Source organism: Hippocampus comes, unplaced genomic scaffold (genome assembly GCF_001891065.2).
Source record: "Hippocampus comes isolate QL1 unplaced genomic scaffold, H_comes_QL1_v1.1 scaffold97, whole genome shotgun sequence".
Lineage (NCBI taxonomy): Eukaryota > Metazoa > Chordata > Actinopteri > Syngnathiformes > Syngnathidae > Hippocampus > Hippocampus comes.
The window spans coordinates 5235-23717 of NW_017806172.1; the positions used below are offsets into that span (position 1 = coordinate 5235).

Consider the following 18483-nt stretch of genomic DNA (forward strand, 5'->3'; position numbering starts at 1 on the left):
GTTCTGGCCCAGATGGAGGAAATGAATCATGATCAACAATAACTTGCTATTTCTCAACATGGACTCCAATTTTTCCAAATTTGATACGCCACACCGAGGGGGGGGTTAGGGTTACAACGAGGCACTCTCGAGCGGCCACACCATGAAAATACTCCCAACTCCTTTGATAGGGTAAACTCATTTGTGGATGTCATTTCCTATGAAATGAATGTTCCTGCTGATATCGTAGTGAGGAGCCAGACGCTTTCCTGTGTCGCCATGAGCTCCATTTTTCTGTTCTAAAGTCTTGCAGGCGGGGGCGGGGGGCACAATCTCCGTGGAGTTGTCATGCCCCTCCTCCAACAGGTCCGATTCTTCCGGGCGGTGCCGGTCCCCGGAAAGGCCGCCGGGATCCGCGGCCCAGCCGGGGGTCTGGGACGTGGGCCTGGACGGCCACCTCTTCCCCCTGTTCTCACTCTCGGGGGGGTTGGGAGGGCTTTCCGTGTCAGTTGATGTTGCCTGGCTCGAACCTGAGAGTGCAAACACAAGACATTACTGCGCTTTGTGTCTGTGTGTGTTTTACAAACGTAGCAAGAACGTGATAGGTCTGGCCATTCAAAAAAAAAACATCTCGAAAAACTCCAAAGTCAAGTCGGTTGTATCTCAAGGCGCCGCTCTCCATGAACGCGCGTGATCCGTGGAAGCGTCATTCACGCGGAGGCCCACATGCTTCGCTCACGGCCATCACGCCGCTGCCGGTGGGGGACTCACTTTGCTCTTCGCAGACCAGGGGGAAGAAGGCAGACTGCGCACATTCTTCACACCAGCAATGCGGGGCACCCATGGGTGCTGCTGCTGCTGCTGCTGCTGCAGTCGTGGGTTTGTCACATGCTAAATCATCAATGAGCTACTGTTTGTGGCCAGGCAGTGCTTGAATTGCACTGTGACGTGGAGGCTTGAAGGAAAACAGGATGCATTATCGTGAAAAAAAAAAAAGTTGCATTTCATCATTTGTAGCCTTCTTATAGAGCACGTATAATATAAACAATCATGGTTCATAGTTTTGTGAGTTGAATTCATGTTTATGGATTTGCATAGAATTTTAGTACATTGCATTTTTTAAATGAAACACAACATGAATGACTGACTGATGAGGGGGTTGTCACTAATATTTGCAAAAGTTTGAAAATCGATGGCTTTTCATATTCACGCCCTCATACGCATTTGAATATTTATGTATTCATGATAAAAACGAAGCTCTGTGTGTTTTGATTTATTTTTATACAGCTAATAAATTGTTCACATTTGGGAGTTTTGTACATTTCTACTCACGAGTGAAAACAAAATGAATGCGTGTTACATTGAAGTATTTCAAATCTAAAGTTAACTTACCTTAATACAATTACACGCATTCGAGATGCGTTTTCAATCAATGCCCAAAACAGCTGGTAAAGGGTGACGGCAAATACAATCAAAGTTTTTGGGGGGTGTCATTTTTTTTTTCCAATCACATTAAAAAGTGTAGCGTACATGAAAAATAAATGCTGAAGAGTTGTACAGTATAACTTACCAAAAGCAGATCTTGGCGTCACGGAATTGACTGGAAGCTGGAAAACAACCAGCAGTCCCATTACAACACGAAGCGTCTTCATTATGTTCTCTTAAACAAAGGTGGGTTGGGTTTTTTTTTTTTCTTCTTCTTCAATGTCAAGTTGAAGTCCCGGACAAGAAAGCCAATTTCGCAGCGACTTGTTTAAAATGTCAAGACCTCCAAAGTGGCGGCAAAGCAGCTGGCTGCCACCTTGATCGACACAAGTGACAAGCGAGGCAACGGGAGGTCTCGCGCTTGACTTGATGAACGCTTGGAAATGTCAAAACCTGCTCACCCAAAAGTAGACGTTTGTCTTGTCAAAAAATGGTGCTACGGAACTACGTTTTCGTTTTCCCAATGGGGGTTTAAAAACCTGATTAACAATGAAAAATCGAACGCAAGAGAACCTGTGCTGCCGTAAGCCGAAGAGGAAACCAAATTCCCACGGTTGAGTTGAACTGTAGTTTGACTTTTAGCCACTAGACGGCCATGTGACACCAGCGCACTAAAAGCTGCTGTGAAGCGCGAGCTGTTGACGACTGGACGGACGCAGGACGTCGCCTTCCCAATCTCCGAAGCAGGAACTCGTCACTCGCACTGCGCGCCGAGTCACGTCGTGGCTCTTTTCAATTCTTTCGACCGATGGAGACCGCAGAGGTTTTTCCATTTGTTTTGAGGTGATGGCCTACATGTGATTTGGACACAATTATGCACCGGAATAAGGACTTGAAATGCCCTACTGGTATATTTCAGACCAAAAAAGTTGTTCATATATTTCCATGAAAATGTAGATCAAACATTTTTTTAAATGTTGAAGAAAAGCAGAGTGGTATTTGAAGTTCATTCGGAGAAAAAGTTCATTTCATCAATTTGGAAAATGTACATTTTAAGAAAGTTAAGGGTGGGGGAAGGATGCTTCAGAGTTATGTTTTAGTTTATAAAAGTTGGATATTTTAAGGAAGCTGTACTATAGTTTAATATATAAGGGGGAAAAAGTCAATATATTGGAGTCACAAGAGAAAGTTCTAATGAATGACAAAAAAAAAAAAAAAAAAACCCTAAACGCATATTTTACAAAAATAACACTTAGGAATAACGGTACATTTTACAAATACAGTGTCATACATTTTAGGAGAGCATCCATCCATCTTCAACACCGCTTGGTCAAGCTTGCAGGTTATGCTCTTATGGTTGAGAACATCATTTATGAGATGCAAATTGTTAGCGGAAAAACAGCAATATAGTTGAGAAAGTATAAAAAAAAATCTGTCACTTTTCACAGAAATTTAGATGTTTTTTATGAGGAAAAAGTTGAAGACTTTAGAATTGCCGACGTTTGCATATTCTATGGGGGGGGGGCTGAATATGCTGGTCATTTTATTAGGAAAAAGTATATTCCTGTGAAAATAGTTTATTAGTATGGTACTGTATCCCGGTAGTTTACATTTTCAGAGAAAGTGTCCTATCGTGTTCCATGTTATATGCTGCTTTAATAATAATCATGTGTTTGGTGCTCAAATACAGCAGACAGTTGATAATCAATTTCACTTTTTAATGATGGGCGGGGGGGGAACCTGCAGCCTGTGGGCCATATGCAAAAATCATGATCGAGCTCTTCAGATTTCCTGAGGACAACAACGTAGGCATCCATATGGTGAACTCATTTTGAATGCAAGAACACAAGCGTGGGACGACTTATATTGGTTGCCCGCGGAGGAAACTAAATGCGCTAACAAAGACACTCGAGTTCCCGGAACGACACGAGTGGAGCTTCAGTCAAAGCTGTCAAATGCATTTGGCATTGATCTACGGCTAATCGATGGCACTGCGGAATGACAAAGAGCTGCTCTTGATACTGTATTCTGTTTAGATGGGCACCTGAGTTTGAAGTCAATTTTAAATACAAACCCTGCTCCACTATATTATCCAGTTGACAAACACAAGAATTGTTGGACGGTGCGCGTCAGATCATCAAGGCGTGGGAGAACATTGATGACTGTAAAGGCCCCTGACGGCAACTTCATTTGTGGCGGATGAGGTCGAAGTGAGGGAGGCGGGGTGGGTGGGTGGTTGGGGGCTCGGGGATAAAATTATAACGAGAAAAACACTCAAAAGTCAATGAGTTCCACATCGAAAAGCAGAGTGGCGTTGGGTGGGATGACGGGAGGGAACCCCCTGCTGCCGTACGCATAGTCCGGTGTGCAGGTCAAGCGCGCCACCTGCCCCTTGCTCATCTGGAAAACAAAATGGTTGACGTTTGACATCGCGGAGGAAATTCTCCTTGCGGACGCATTTGGCATTGAAGCTGGAGGACTTGGGGTCATGAGAGTTAGGGCTGGTCAAACATATCCACTGAAACTCAATCATGTGCAAATGGAACAAAAGATTTTCAAGACAGCGGTGCAGTATTGTGTGTTTCAACAAGGAGAAAAAGGCACTAATATTGTACTCCATAGAAACACAGCACCTTAACTGTTCCATACAATGTTAGGAATTCAATCGCTTTTGCTGAAAAACATGATGAATAAATACGGTGGCGACAGTAAACAGTTGAATTCCACTCGACAAAGACCATTTTGTGGCTTTCAACTTTAGACCAGTAAACTGTTGATTCTTGTACATGAAATGTTGCCTGCACTTTTTTTTTTTTAATGGTGTTGCCATTTTCCTCTCCAAACGGAACTTTGCATGCTCTCCCTGTGCTTTGGTGAGTTTTCTATGGCTTCGTCCTACACTCCAAAGCCGTGTATTCTAGATTCGTTGAAGACGAGATCGTTGAGAGATGGCCATTTGTTTTTCCTTACCTGAGCTACACCTTCATCCCAACCACGAATGACCTGCCCATGGCCGAGCTTGAAATTGAATGGCTTTCCTCGGTCCCGGGAGGAGTCAAACTTCTCGCCGTTTGGCAGTGTGCCTAGATCACAATGACGACAGCATTTCAATTATGTCAAGGTTTGCTATCGAAGATAGAGGTGGGGGCGGTCGGCATCTAATGTCCGCTGGCGATGCATTGTGGGTAATCCAAAGAGCTTGAGCCACTCGAGCCATTCCCTTTCCATACAATTGCGGTTAATAATTGTGAGTATTATCTGCATGATTGTAATACAAGTACATTGAAAATAAAACAGCAGTCATTTCTTAACCCGTTTCGATAAATCTTACTTAGTCAAGGTCAAAACATTTACTACTCATGCAGAACATTTGATGAAAAAAAAAAAAAGGCTTTCTACAGATTTTGCCTCCACATTTAATTACTTTACATCCCGATTTCAGTGTTCGCGCAGTCCGCCAGCACGGGGTGCACTGAAACAGTTTTGCCGTCACTATTTTGAGCGGGGAGAAAGCAGCCAGCTCAAAGCGGCGTTTCGTATCCACCTGTCATTTTCCCCATTTCCCAAAATGGCGGGGTGAATGTGCGCATGCGCAGGAAGGCAGCTTTGCTTTCCGCGAGCTCGATCGCGTTAGCTTGTCGTTCATTTTAATACATTTAGACTGACGCAATAATAGAAAAGCCTATCGCTTAAGAGGAACACTTGAATCAAATGCTGAGCGCCTTGCCAAGTTTCATGACTAGAAAATGCACAATCCTTTAAGATAGTAACAAAATGACACACCGCTCGCTCGCCATTCAAAACTAAGCACTAAAATATTTCAATAAAATACACAAATATTTGCGTAAAGTACATTTAATAAGTCAGATACTGCCAGGCCGCGTGGTCTCATAGCAAGTGGGGCGTAAAAAAGCGATTTTTCTTTCGGGGAGCGGAGGTGGGAAAACAATAGGAGCTCACCGACGTAGTGCACGGTGACGTTCTGGCCTTTCTTCGGAAAGTTGACGCCTGAAAAGACAAAAGCGGCCATTAAGAATGTCTTTCTTCCTCCACATCTAGTGGAAGAAAATACCCGATTAAACGTTATTTTACCGTCTCCTGGCTTGATGACGTGAACGGTAACACCCATTTTCGCGAGAGTAACTGGGCCCTGTCTGTCACGCTCGCCGGGGCGGTGGTCGTGTGGGCTGACGCTTCCGGTGGATCTGCTCTTTCTCGCCTCGACAGCGCCCCCGTGGGCACATTAGTGACACCTATAGTCCGGAGTACGAATTACACCTAGATGCGTTCGTCCCAGAGAATCGAGAGATTACGAAACTGCTCCGATGGTGAGCCGTCAGTGGCGGTCTGGTTTCAGAAGAATGGCAAATAAAAGTGGCTTCAAGCTGTTTATTGCATTGTCGCCAGTCATCTTCATCCACTTTGTGGCACTCCAACCCACACGGAGAAGTCAGCGCAGCACTTGGTCATTCTGGCGGCATTGCGGGGCCGTAGTTAGCACGTCTCTCTCACAGAACTGCAGTTCACATCCCTGCGTTTGTATCTTAGATTAACTGCCAAAACTGAATTGCCAATCGGTGTGAATGGTCGTTTGTCTAAATGTGCCTCGTGATTGGCTGGCAGCCAGTCAAGGGTGGAACGGAAAGTCAGCCCGGGCTCCGGCTCACCCATGATGCGTGATAGAAAATGGATGGATCGGAGTCATTTAAAAGACACCAAGAGTTCTTCAGCTTGCATTTTATATACAGCATATGTAAAAAAAACGGGACAAAATATTCCAATTCAGGAAAAAGCAAGTAAGTTCTATCATATTTAAGATGCCTTTCATATTTCAAATAAATGCACCTCGAGAGCTAACAGATAAATCATATGGAGCACACACAACCAAAACAGGTATATCTTTTATCATAAAAGCTATTTCTTCTCCACATACTTTCACATCATTGAAGTGGGCAACGAAACAAAAATAAACGGATATTGATGCTAGGCACTCGTTGAATCAGTGGCGCTTTGACTTGAAGAGCCCTTGTACAACTTGTTAAAGAAGGACATGTGAGACACACTGCCATGCTCCGTGCCCTGTAAGGAAACGCACATTTATATTTTAGGATCATTGCGGCTCACAACTTCACAGAATCGAAACTATTCTGATCAAATGACTTACATCTATTTTGCAGTCATAGAGGTCAAACGCGGAGTTCTGACTGCGCACGTCGTTGCTCGTCGCGGACGACCTGCTCCAGAGAAACGAAACATGATTAAGATAATGTTTTGAGTCATACATATTTTCATGAGTAGGAATCAGCCATACTTTGCACAGTTCTTCCAGCGTAGTCGAATGAGGAAGATGAAGATGACGACTCCAGCAAAGAGAGTCAGACCCACGGCCAGGCCGATAGACAGCATATCTGCACAAAGAGAAAACCCCCGAAATTTTAAAATATGTACACACACGCGCACACGCACACAATATATATATTGAGCATGCCATTGTTAACCTGGTTTATCGGCAGGCTCAACGATAGGGTTGGCGTGACAGGGTCCATGGAAAATGGTGATGTCATCAAGGGCAACATCCCCACCTGCGATCTCCCCCTTCTGATACACAAACACAAACTGGGGGGGCACAAAATAATCATGATTTAGTAGAAGATCGTTCGTGTGCAAACAGCCATTCCATAAAGGGTTACCTTTCAAATTCTTACCCAGAATGCATGGTCGTGCTCAACAAACACACTGGCCCGCAGCCACTTGTCGCCCTTGTTTCCAATCGCGTCCCACTTCTGAACACCCTCCTTGTTGCCGCTGTCATATGTTTTTCTATCAAACAATTCAAATCCATGAGCAATCAAGTTACAGTGCCAGGAAAGGCTGCTCCTCTTCTACCTGTCATTCACGTAGACTCGAAGGGTCCCAACATCCGGACCGAACATGTGGTACCAAAACCTAAGACAGTGCCCTCTCGTGGCCGGTTGGAGCATGTCACCGACAAGGAAGGAGGTGTCGCCCCACTCTCCCACCGAGCTGTCCACAAAGAGATAGTAGCCTGAAGGAAGAAGGTGAAACCATCAAGCCCCGCTGGATGAATGCACCCCAACCAAAGAGTCTCCGTGTGACCAACCGTGCGGCATGTTTGTGGTGTGATCCACACCGGGTCCCGTATTCGGGGTTGGGGAGGCTCCACTGCCACGGAGCCAGTCGTCCTCGTCCACTCCTCCGCCGACGTTGCTCCAGCCGCACATGTTGAGCTCAAAGTCGCAGGCGTCGTGCGGGGGACACTTGGCGTCAGACACGTGGATGTCATCGAAGGCAACGTCCCCCTCCAGGGTGGGACCGGCCTTCACGCCCTCCACCACAAGCTGAAATGTAAAGAAAGACACTCAATGGCATCAAAAACAATCAACCAAAAAAAATCTGCCTGCACGTTCGATTTCTGATGCGAGTCACCCTGTACGGTTGGACCCGGGGCAGAAGCGCCGCCTGGGCGAACCTCCACAGGCTGCGTTGGTTTCCCGCCTGGGAGAAAATCAGAGCGCGTTGCCCATCTTCGCTTTGCTGATAAACGTTGAGCGTGCCGACGCCTCTGCCGTGCATGTGGTACCACAGCTGGACGCAAGCTCCTTTTCCTGAAAGAGTTTGGAAAAGCATTTGTTGGCTGGGATTCAAGCTCCCTGATTTGAAGACTTAAGGACTCACCCGGGGGGTACGCAGGTGACAACATGGCAGCGGTCTGACCAGCGATGTCCTGGCTGGAGGAGGGCAGGTAGTAGTAGTGGCCCCCGGGCGTGTTGCTGGTGTGGTCGCTGTCGGGGCCCGTGTTGGGGTTTGGGGTGGCCCCTGACGCTCGGGTCCAGTCGGCGTCGTCGTCGCTCTGCTGTTGCCAGTTGCAGCTCCCCTCCTCGAAATCACACACCTCTACAAAGGACATTGATGTCTCTTTTTACACCTACGTACGTGAGATAAGGCGCGTGTATGTTTGTCCTTATGGAGGACAAGTGGTCACTGATGCAGTACAGTTCGGACCCGCGACAAAGCCGCAGCGGGAGTTATGTTGCATCGCAACAAAGTGCACCATTGAGTGAATGACTTGATTGTTGCAATCTCCACTTAAGAGCAGCGGTCATCATGAAAGAAATCCAAAATATTCATGACATTGGCAAAAAAACAACCCAAAAGCCATCACCAGAGGCGGGGCAGGCTCCGGGGACGAGCGAGATGTCGTCGACGGCGATGTCGCCCGCCTCGCCTCCCACGCTCGCCTCCACGATCACCTGGTGGACTCGCGGCAGGGTCACGTGACTCTGCGCCGGCCGCCACCGGTCCCCTTGGTTTCCTGATTTTTGCCACACCTACAGGAAAGACGGAGGGCTGAGTCACTCCCTGCAATGAGGATGTGAGGAGAGATTTGTGCAACACCATAGTATGCACCGAAACTGCACAGAGCACAAATCGCAGCTCTTTTGTAACCCGGCTGTTTCACAACCGGGATAAAAGCATAACGCAGAGAAAGTCGATGGCTTCTGGATATTTCTCAATCCGCACCGCAGTAGAGGGAAGTCATGCAACTCACCCCCCCCCAAAAAAATCATAATAAAAGCTGAGATTTGCTCTCTCAATGTGCAAACCCCAAATCCAATGAACATTGTGTAAAATGGTGATTCAAAACAAGACGACGGTATAATGATTTGCAAACGATTATCCGCTAACATTCAATGGATTACGCAATAAAGTACATCTCTCGTCCGGCGCGTTTTACCAGCGTTTTCTCCATTGACTCGGCTGTCAGGAGGAACACTCGCAAAGAACCGACCGTGGCTCCAAACATGTGGTACCAGAACATGAGACAGTATCCCTGTTGAAGCGCAGGCGGGAGCAGCGCGGACTTGAGCTGGGCAACCTCACGCTTTGCGCTGGGAAGGGAGCTCTCCATGTACATGTATTTCCCTGTTGGCACAACAACAATCGAGTGCGTGCGTATGAAATCAGCACAGAGTTCAAATTGATGCGCCGTACCCATCGGAGTCGGTGTTTCTTCCGTGATACGTACGGCTGGAAGGTTTGACTGCGGGGGTGGGAAAAGTACGGCCCGCGGGCCATTGACAGCCCGCTCTATTCGTTAATCATTGATGCGATCGAGACTCATCCGGTATTTGTTGAATTGGCTCATCGGGGTTTTCCTTAAATGCTTTTAAATAAAAATGTATTCAATCATTTTTATATGGATTGAAATGAATAGCATGTTCATTCGTGTAAAAATTAAAAGTGGCAAAACAAAGTTTCATTCTATATACGTTGGATTTGAAAATAATTGTGCTGAATGAAATCATTGATGAATTCATTATTTTGAACTAATCAAATGTAAAATTTGAGAATTGATGACTTTTTGATGAATTAAAATAGACAATTGGACATCTTTTATCATATATCTTTTTTTTTTTTTTTTTTAATCTTCTCCACATGAGCTGGCATTTCAGTCCCTTTTAAAAAAATCGATCTTGAGCACAAAGGTTTGCTCAACATTCTTTGATGGTGTCAAAATCACCTTTTCCCGTCGTATGGTCCCCCGCAGGGCCGGTGTGGGGCGTGTCCGTCGGACCCGACCCGCTGAGCCAGTCCAGCTGGTCATCGGCCGCCTGCGTCCAAACGCAAGGGCCGTCTTCGAAAGTGCAACTGAAAGCGGCGAGGGCTGAGGAGAAGGTGGCAACAAAAAAAAAAAGTCAAGACTCCACCTGCGTGTTTCAAGATGAAGACTCGCAGTTCCCAAGAGTCGATTACCTGGCGGATGGAAGCTTTGGTCGCAGTTGTGAAAGGAGACGTCGTCCACAGCAACAGCGCAAGCATCGGTGGCGCTGGCAGCGTCTCCCTGAGAGCCATTATTCCAGCTACTAAATACAACCTGAGAAAAAGCGAGCATTTATACAACTTGATTTGAGGGCTGCAGATGAAAGTGCATCTTTGAAATCATAAAAGAAAGGGAAATATTGTTGAAATGTTGATCTTGCGGAAGCCACAATTTGACTACATTCACTCTCAAATATGAAATGAATGACGACCTGATGTTTCATGTAAAACTCACTTAGCGGAAACAAACTTTGCTTCATGATGACGGCAACAAAATGTTATTTTTCACGGAATCAAGATGTCACTTATTTTGCGCTGATGTCTTTTAACCGTGTGCTGTAAATTGTATCGTGAAATGTGTGCATTTCGGATCTTGGATCGCAACACAACAGAAGCCACGTTCAAGGGTCGGGCACCTCATAAGGTTGAAGGTGAGGCCCCAGGGGCAGAGATTCGGGCGTCCAGTGACTGACGGTTTTGCGGCTGCGCGACCACAGGATTGCTTCACTTCCATCGGCTCGCCACGTCAGCACTCTGAGCGAGCCGGCGCACTCTGCGCTGATGTGGAAGTGAAACCTGCGCAGAGGAACGAAGGAAGGAACAAGTTAGAGCGTTGGATTTGTGAAGGGAGCTGGGGGGATGGGGGGGGGGGTTGAGCAACTCGCCGGGGCGGGCGGAAAATGTCGAGCCGTGTGTCACACAAACATGGAACAACAACAACATGGATGACGGTGAGCGTACAGAATCTGGCAGTAGGGTGACGAGGGCGGGAGACGGGGGCTCTGGAGTCGGGCCTCGCTCGGCGCCCACGCCTGACTTGAGTTGACGCTCATGTAGAAGCCTGAGAAGCCACAACAACACCGTCAGCCTCTGGCTCAGAGGCACGCGAGGTCACACGCGGCCCCTCCGTCCCCCCCCCCCACACGAGGCGCCACCTGTGCGAGCGGTGTGATCGACGGGCGGCCGAGCGCCGCCACCGGCCTTCCGCCGACGCCACCTCCTCTGCCCTTGGCCGGGGTCCGTCCAGCCGCACCGGTCCCTCTCGAACGTGCACGGACCTGCAACGCGCGAGGGCCGAGCGTGAGCGAGCGTGCCGGGAACGCGGCGAGGACGCGCGCCCGAGTCACGTGCTTTTCCACGACGACGCCAAACAACAACATCGACGGCGCGGCTGCCGTTTCCAGTCGGACGAGACGCGGCAGCGGCCGACTGTGATTCACGTTGTTGACGTGTGATGACAAAGACCGTCCCGCCAGTTGGCCGTTTGAGCATTTTCCACCTTCCTTTTCATTAAGAACGGCACGGGCCAGATTATAAGACATCTCAAATTCTTCTTCTTCTTATTCTGAAGCCGCCGTATCGTGAGGTGCGGGCTGTGCTAAGAGTGATTTTGTCTCTCGAAAGTATTTCTGACAAAATTCAAGGTGCCTTGGTGGAGCGAGTCACTCTCGCGTGGTCATTTCTCATCCGAACCATTCATACGCTTCCCCCCCCAAAAGTATTGCAACAGTGAATTTCTTGATTTCAGCTGCTATTGTGGCTCCGCTTTGAACGCCGATTATCTCGGATTTGTGTTCCGAATGCAGCCTACCGCAGCCGTCCTCGTCCTCCCCGCGGGGGCAGTCGGCGCGATAATCGCACTTTAATGTGGAAAGAATGCACGTTCCCCCCGCCGAACGCCAACAAAAGAACTCGCCATCCTGCAACGAAACAGAAGCGCAAATACGTCGCACGCGTCGTCTTGTCAGAGCCACGAGACGGAGCTTACCTGGCATGGGTCGGGGGGCGCGGAGGAGGTTGCGGGGGCGGTGGGCGGAGCCGAAGTGGGGGACGTGTTCGGCAGGGGGCCGTCGTGTGGGTCGAAGGCACACTCCTTGGAGAAGGACACGTCATCCAGCGCAACGTGCGCTCCGTCACCAGTGCCTCGCTCGTACCGGAAAACAATCTTCGGGCGAAAGGTGGCATGGATTGACTTTTCACATTTAGTCCTTTCACGAAGCGGTCCTTCAAGTCAAAAGAGTTTTCCACAACAAGTTCTATTGCCACCTCAAAATAGTTCTCTTTGTCTCCCATACATAGTACACTAAAATAGAAAAATGAGAGGGCAAAAGAAGTCCGATATGGCAACACGACCATCACATAGGATCGTGTTTCCATTGGGATCATGGTGAGCCGGCCGGCTCCACTCACCTTGCACTTCACGGGGGAGGAGAAGGTGACGTGTGCCCTCTGCCAGTTGTAATCGTTGGCGTGCGTCCCGCGCCACAGCACGGCGTCGTCTTTTCCCGAGTGAAGCGTCCTGGAACACGCTAGCAGTTTCCCTGTCGCGTCTTGCAGGCCGTAGTAGAAGAATCGGATCTGCACGGACACACATTCATGCGCAAAGCGCGGATATTTTTTGGGGTTTCCAGAGAACTCACATTCAGGTGTGGTCGATGATTAAAGTTCACTCCCGTTTGTTCCAAAATAGAACCTGATTCCAACTCAACTCACCGTGCAGTTGGTGCTAGGAAGTAACGTTTTGGAGAGACTCTCCACCATCTGGCCCCTCCCCGTGAGCTGAGTCCCTGGAGTTATATAGTGCCCTGAGAAAAGAACATTGGACGCGTCACAGAAGAAATCCGAAAGCCGCTTGGCAGCAAACGCATTTGGCGCGTCGAGCAAAACGAGTGGCACGCGTGGCGATTTCTTCGGTCACCCGCGGCATTGTTGAGCGTGTGATCCCGGGGGGGTCCGTCGGCGGGCCAGGCGTCTTGTCCTTTTCGTCGGGTCCACCTGGCTCCCGGTTCGCTCAAGTGGCTTTCGGCCCAAGAACACAGGCCTCGTTCAAAGCTGCAGCGCTCCGTCACACCTTGTTGCTCTGGAGTGACAGAGGAGAAAAGGGCCTGACGAGGGTGGACCGAAAAGTCAACTGGGCAAAGGAGACGCTATGCGCCACGATGCGCTTCAACCTCAGCATTGAAACGAAGGGCTCCATATTCGTAGGCGCCACCGTTGCGCTTGAGCATAAAGATTCATTTTTATGGTGCCGCGCCGCGAGTCTTGTTGAGTGTGTTCGGGGAATTTGCCAGACGACTTTGTACCAAACTTGAGTGTTCCCAAGTGGTTTTCATTGACGCGCCTTCGCGATTTTTGGGCAACGTGATCAAGACGCAGGCAGACAGGCAAATTCTGAGCTCACGTCATCGTATTTCATATTCAAATATGTCAACAGCGTGCGTCACACTCAGAATCAATTATCATCATCCTTACTTGTGCGCTGATTTGAACAGCGATAAGAGGAGCCGCTTCAACAGGCTGCAAACCAAGTCGGCTGCGTTCACACCCACAACGGCGCACAACGCCCTTTTCTAACGGCGCCGCGCTTCGCGCATCTGAAAATAGCAAACGTTGTCGAGGCCGATGCACAGAATGACTGCGAGCCACGTGCCAGATTTACGTTGTTCGTTTTGACGTGATTTTTGACTTCGTGTTACAATGCTCAACTATTTCACACGGTGCTTTGAGATACGACCTGAATTCATTCCATGACCAAACCATTTTTGTTCACATTGAATTGAATGCCAATTCCATTCGTGAGCCCCCCCCCAAAAGTAGTTTTTCAGCCACGAGCAAGCATTTGCGGCATCTCACCACAGTTGTGCTCATCGGTCCAATCGCCACAGTCATCTGCGAAGTCACACACTCGGTTCTTTTCCACACATGCGTTATTACTGCAAGTCAACATATCTTCGGGGCACGTAGGCTGAGGCTCTAGGGGAAAGAAAGAAAAAAAAAAAAAACGTGGCTATTTTGACTCCAAAAACAACGGCACGCCAGTAGCACCTTACTCACGTTTGCGGCATCTCACCACAGTTGTGCTCATCGGTCCAATCGCCACAGTCATCTGCGAAGTCACACACTCGGTTCTTTTCCACACATGCGTTATTACTGCAAGTCAACATATCTTCGGGGCACGTAGGCTGAGGCTCTAGGGGAAAGAAAGAAAAAAAAAAAAAAACGTGGCTATCTTGCCTCCAAAACACACGGAGCGTCAGTCGCATCTCTGCCAGTACCTGGCAGTTGGCAGCCGGTGAAGTTAACGTCATCAACGGCAATGTGGCCCGGCCTGTTGAACGCGCGGGCGGCTTCAAAGAAGACAGTGAAACGGTGGCGCCTTCTACCGAGCGACACCTCTCCGCGCTGCCACACATCGCCGCCGCCGCCGCCGCCGCCCGACTGCCACCACAGGACAGTGGTGCGAGAATTCTCACCGAGCACCACCTTCAACTCGTCCATGTCTGCAACAGTATGCGCAGGGTGGACCCATTTGGTTCTGAAACAGGGACTTTACAAAGGCTAAGACGATTTTTTTTCTTTTTTGGTGCCAACGGCGGAGTTCTCATCAACATGCAAATGCTGCGATCTGGTTTGCATTCAAAACAAGCAATCGTGAAGTGAAGAGAAAACGCGCCACTTTGATCAATCCAATCGCCGCAACACACCTTCTCCGTCCATGTTGTAATAGAATCGGAGCGTGCAGGCAACGCCGGCCTGTTTCATGATGGGACTCCGCAAGGCGGCGGGGCTCAAGCGATCCCCGTTGTCGGGGGTCACCGCCACGTACCAGCCTGGAAGGTGAAAAGATTTGACGTCAGCAAGGCGGCGGTTAAAAGAGACGACGACCACGTCGCCGGTTTCAAAAACGCTTTTCCTCATTCAGGTCATTGCCGAGCTTCGGTCTCCGAATAATCGGCCGGTTTGGGCGCGCGTGGCCTCACCGAGCGCCGTTCCCAGCGTGTGGTCAAGGGACGGCCCGGCGTTGCCGGTCGCATTCCTTCCTCTTTCCCACTGACCCTGGCCGACGCTGACGTCCTCCCAGCCGCACATATGGTTTTCAAAGGTGCAGCCCGCAAAGGCGGAAATCGTTTCATTCACTGCAAAAACAAACGTCAACTTTCCTCGAAAATCCAAGGCGCGTCGTGATGCGCCGTCGTCGATAAACGCAACCGAGCGAGTACCTTGACAAGGACCCGATGTGAGACTGATGTCATCGATGGCAATGAAGCCGCCTCTGTTTGTCTGCGCCTCGATCAGCAACTAAGCATAATGTGACAGCTCATCTGCGGCATTGTGACCCAACATCGTTCGCTCGGCTCTTAAATGTCTAGTTCGGCCTACCTGGAAAGGTTTGCTGGGCTCGAAACTTTGAGAGAAGCTCTTCCAACGGTGTCCACTGCTGCCATTTCTGCGGAACATCACCTCGTCCTCCGACGGGCCCGAGTGAACGAGCACGCGCAAGGTCCCGGACTCGCTGCGTTTGGATACATCGGCAACAGATTGGAAGACAACAACAGTACTTAGTCATGCCTTCTTTATACTCGGTGAAGAATGACTAGATTATGATCATACAGGCACACCAGAAAGAACAACACAATTCCCATTGAAATGATGCAGTGTGAGAAAAACAGCTTCCGTCTTTTTCCTTCTATTGAATTAGGTTCATAATTCATTCATAATAAATGACATCTTCAATCTAATGCTTTTGATTTCTTATTATTTGCGCGGGGGTCGTTGCGGGCCACGTGTGCGGGGGCGGGCGTGTTCATGTGCGCGTGGGTTGAAGTTTAGATTCCGTGGATTGAACTCTGACCCGGAGCATTTGTTGTTTTGCACAAAGTGAAGCGGATGATTGTGCGCACAGTTTGAGGAAGTCCGCGAGGAAACGAGCAAGACAAAGCGCATCCTTGGAAATGTCAACACGCAACTCGGCGTGAAAATGGCGACGGGTTTTGCTTTCTGCTCACCCGCTATCCATGAAGTACCACAGCGTGAGACAGGCCGCCACCTCTTTTTTGAGTCGGATCCATTCTGACGCCATGCGAACCACATTGGTGCCGCTGTGTGGTGAGAAGCTCAACAAGAAGACACCTGAAAGCAAACGCGCAGCAGTCACCGCAGTGTGATGACTAAATCCGGCACCTTACAGCACTCCCAAACAATAATTGTACTTCGGGACAAGAGAGGGAGGAGATGAGCGCAGGATGTACAGTAAACCGGGAGTAACTCACCGGCATGACTACAATGAATCATCTTTTGCACATTGGGGGGTTTTCGTTACATCAGCAAGCAGATGTTTTTGTCCGACAAGCAAAATTCCATTTTCGTGATGAAGGGCGTCACATTCCATTCACGGAAACGGAGCCCTTTGTCTGCGTCTCACGGTTTGAACTCGTCGGTCAATAAAGGCGAGCTCTACCTTCAGGGGATTCGGTGGTGTGGTCCATCGGTGGACCCAGAAAGCCGCCATTCGCCAACACCCAGCCGTGTCCGTCTTCAGTGAGCCTGTTGAGCCAGTTGCACGGTCCCGATTCAAAGTCACAGTTGGCCGTGGGAGAGCAAGCTCCCTTTTTCACAGAAAAATCATCGAGTTGGACGGTGGAATTCACGCCTGGTACGTGGGATGCCCTAAACACCACCTTGGAAGAGTAGAACGGAGGAAGTACGCTTTATGTTGCGCCCGTCTCTTCTTTTTCGAGAATACTTGCCCTGAGGTGGAGTCCACCCCAGCTGACTTCGGGGCAAGAGACAGGATACACCCTGGGATTGTTTGCCAGGCAATCGCGGGACACTTTTTCAATAGGCAATAGGACTGTACCGGTACACTAAATTTGTGACTTGTTCAGTAACTCGGGGCCCAATTGTTCACGGCCAGCACGTCGACCTCAAAATACGGTCCGACTGTGCGGATAGTTTGGCACTTTCGCAGACACATGCAGTTGGAAACATACATTTGCGCCGTTGTGGGTGTGACCACAGCCAACTTCCTTCACGGCCATTGTTAGCACATTATTTTGGATTTTGCGCAGGTGATGATGGTTTTTCCTCATTTGATCTCAGTAAATCCAAAATACATTTTTCTTCAATTTACCTTTTTTATTCCTCAATGAACCTAAAATAAAGTGTGGACGTTGGATAGGGTGTGCTACTGCTCTGCCATTTCAAAGATGCGTTGTCTAGCAATTTTTGGTTTCAATACTGTATCGTTGCAGCTCAAATAGATGAACAAATATTAAATCTCCTATTTATACCTCTGGACAATTTCTCTTTCGTGAACCTTACATGCATGTTTTTGGAGCGTGAGAGGACTCCAGAGTACCTGGAGAAAACCCACGCCAGTACAGGGAACACGTGCAAAGGGCAGATGCGGGAAGCCGTGCTCCACAGTACGGACAAAAAGTGACCTGATCATTTTCACCTCGACAAAGTCTTACATTGAACTTTGTTGGCCAGAACGCTGTGACCTCTGCCACCTCCCAGTCCGAAGAGGGAGCTCCAGACCGCTGCCAAAGGGCCTCGCCCAGTACCCCGCTCCACACATGGACGGACAGCGTGTGCGACGCTCCAGCGGGCAGGCGGTACCTAGTTAAACAGAGGACAGATACGTATATTGAATTACAGGTTGCATTTTCAGGCGACAGCAAGTCACGGGGCTTTCACACCGCACGTGTTTAGCGCAGCGTTGACCGTGACGGAGGGCGCAGGGAGGACAACGGTTGCAATATTTGTCAGTGGTTGCTAAGCAGCCAAATATAAAGTGGCCGGGTGCCTTTCCCCCCCCGACAATACTCAAGAAAGGGGCTCGTCAACGGCGCACTGCGCTTTGCTATATGCGGTGTGAAAAGACCCTAAAAGGTGCACCGCTGCAGCACTGAACTCACCAGAATCGTACGCACATCTCCGCAGGTGAAATGAAGTCAGGTGACAAGAGCTGAGCGACCTCAGGTTGTTCAGAATTTGACATGAGCGCACTCATATAATAACCTGAATGAAAGAGCCTGTTATCTTTTGCTGAACATCTGAGTGGAAGTTGTAAACATTTAACGACGACACTGTTATGGCCGGCGCCGTCCTTTATTGATGCCGCTCACCGTTCACGGTTGCATAGGTGTGATCCACGTGATCTTCCGTGCCCCTTTCGCGCCGCCAACGACCCACGTGACTGACGTCGTTCTCGAAGCCGCACCAGTCGGAATCAAATCCGCAGACACCTACAAGCGTGGCAAAGAAAATAAATGCTGGAAACGCAACTCTCTTGTCATCGAATGAACATTCTGTATCTCTGCTCGCTTAGTGCAAGTGGCGTCACGACTCGCCGACAAAAAGGGAACGATGGGATGCAGAGAAGTGCAACAGTTTGAACAGTGTTAGATATCATGCGCATAAAAATCACGCCGAATCGATATTGAGAGACTGTTT

The 18483-nt window shown here is 49.0% G+C and overlaps 2 protein-coding genes across 2 annotated transcripts in view; both read right to left on the reverse strand.

Moving 5' to 3' along the window:
• Nucleotides 1–3442: 3442 nt before the first annotated feature.
• LOC109531828 (FK506-binding protein 1-like) lies at nt 3443–5629 on the reverse strand. Its single transcript, XM_019896331.1, has 4 exons — nt 5497–5629; nt 5365–5412; nt 4375–4487; nt 3443–3804 (listed from the first exon to the last, which is right to left on the reverse strand). Exons 1-4 carry the CDS (start codon nt 5531–5533, stop codon nt 3679–3681), a joined length of 324 nt encoding a protein of 107 aa, XP_019751890.1. The 5' UTR covers nt 5534–5629; the 3' UTR covers nt 3443–3678.
• Nucleotides 5630–6132: 503 nt separating this feature from the next.
• Nucleotides 6133–18483, reverse strand: part of LOC109531808 (MAM and LDL-receptor class A domain-containing protein 2) — a 45511-nt gene continuing 33160 nt past the window's right edge. Inside the window, exons 22-53 of the mRNA XM_019896300.1 lie at nt 18156–18275; nt 17946–18048; nt 17499–17646; nt 16484–16703; nt 16032–16155; nt 15406–15538; nt 15246–15324; nt 15006–15161; nt 14730–14855; nt 14301–14525; nt 14096–14215; nt 12944–13105; nt 12739–12830; nt 12436–12603; nt 12014–12190; nt 11837–11945; nt 11181–11303; nt 10987–11086; nt 10662–10821; nt 10180–10300; nt 9947–10090; nt 9161–9348; nt 8588–8753; nt 8101–8319; nt 7852–8030; nt 7526–7763; nt 7291–7450; nt 7110–7224; nt 6903–7020; nt 6716–6812; nt 6569–6638; nt 6133–6483 (exon numbers count right to left, since the gene is read on the reverse strand). Of these exons, the coding sequence (XP_019751859.1) occupies nt 6388–6483; nt 6569–6638; nt 6716–6812; nt 6903–7020; nt 7110–7224; nt 7291–7450; nt 7526–7763; nt 7852–8030; nt 8101–8319; nt 8588–8753; nt 9161–9348; nt 9947–10090; nt 10180–10300; nt 10662–10821; nt 10987–11086; nt 11181–11303; nt 11837–11945; nt 12014–12190; nt 12436–12603; nt 12739–12830; nt 12944–13105; nt 14096–14215; nt 14301–14525; nt 14730–14855; nt 15006–15161; nt 15246–15324; nt 15406–15538; nt 16032–16155; nt 16484–16703; nt 17499–17646; nt 17946–18048; nt 18156–18275 (4556 nt within the window). The 3' untranslated portion in view covers nt 6133–6387. The remainder of the gene's footprint in view (nt 6484–6568; nt 6639–6715; nt 6813–6902; nt 7021–7109; nt 7225–7290; nt 7451–7525; nt 7764–7851; nt 8031–8100; nt 8320–8587; nt 8754–9160; nt 9349–9946; nt 10091–10179; nt 10301–10661; nt 10822–10986; nt 11087–11180; nt 11304–11836; nt 11946–12013; nt 12191–12435; nt 12604–12738; nt 12831–12943; nt 13106–14095; nt 14216–14300; nt 14526–14729; nt 14856–15005; nt 15162–15245; nt 15325–15405; nt 15539–16031; nt 16156–16483; nt 16704–17498; nt 17647–17945; nt 18049–18155; nt 18276–18483) is intronic.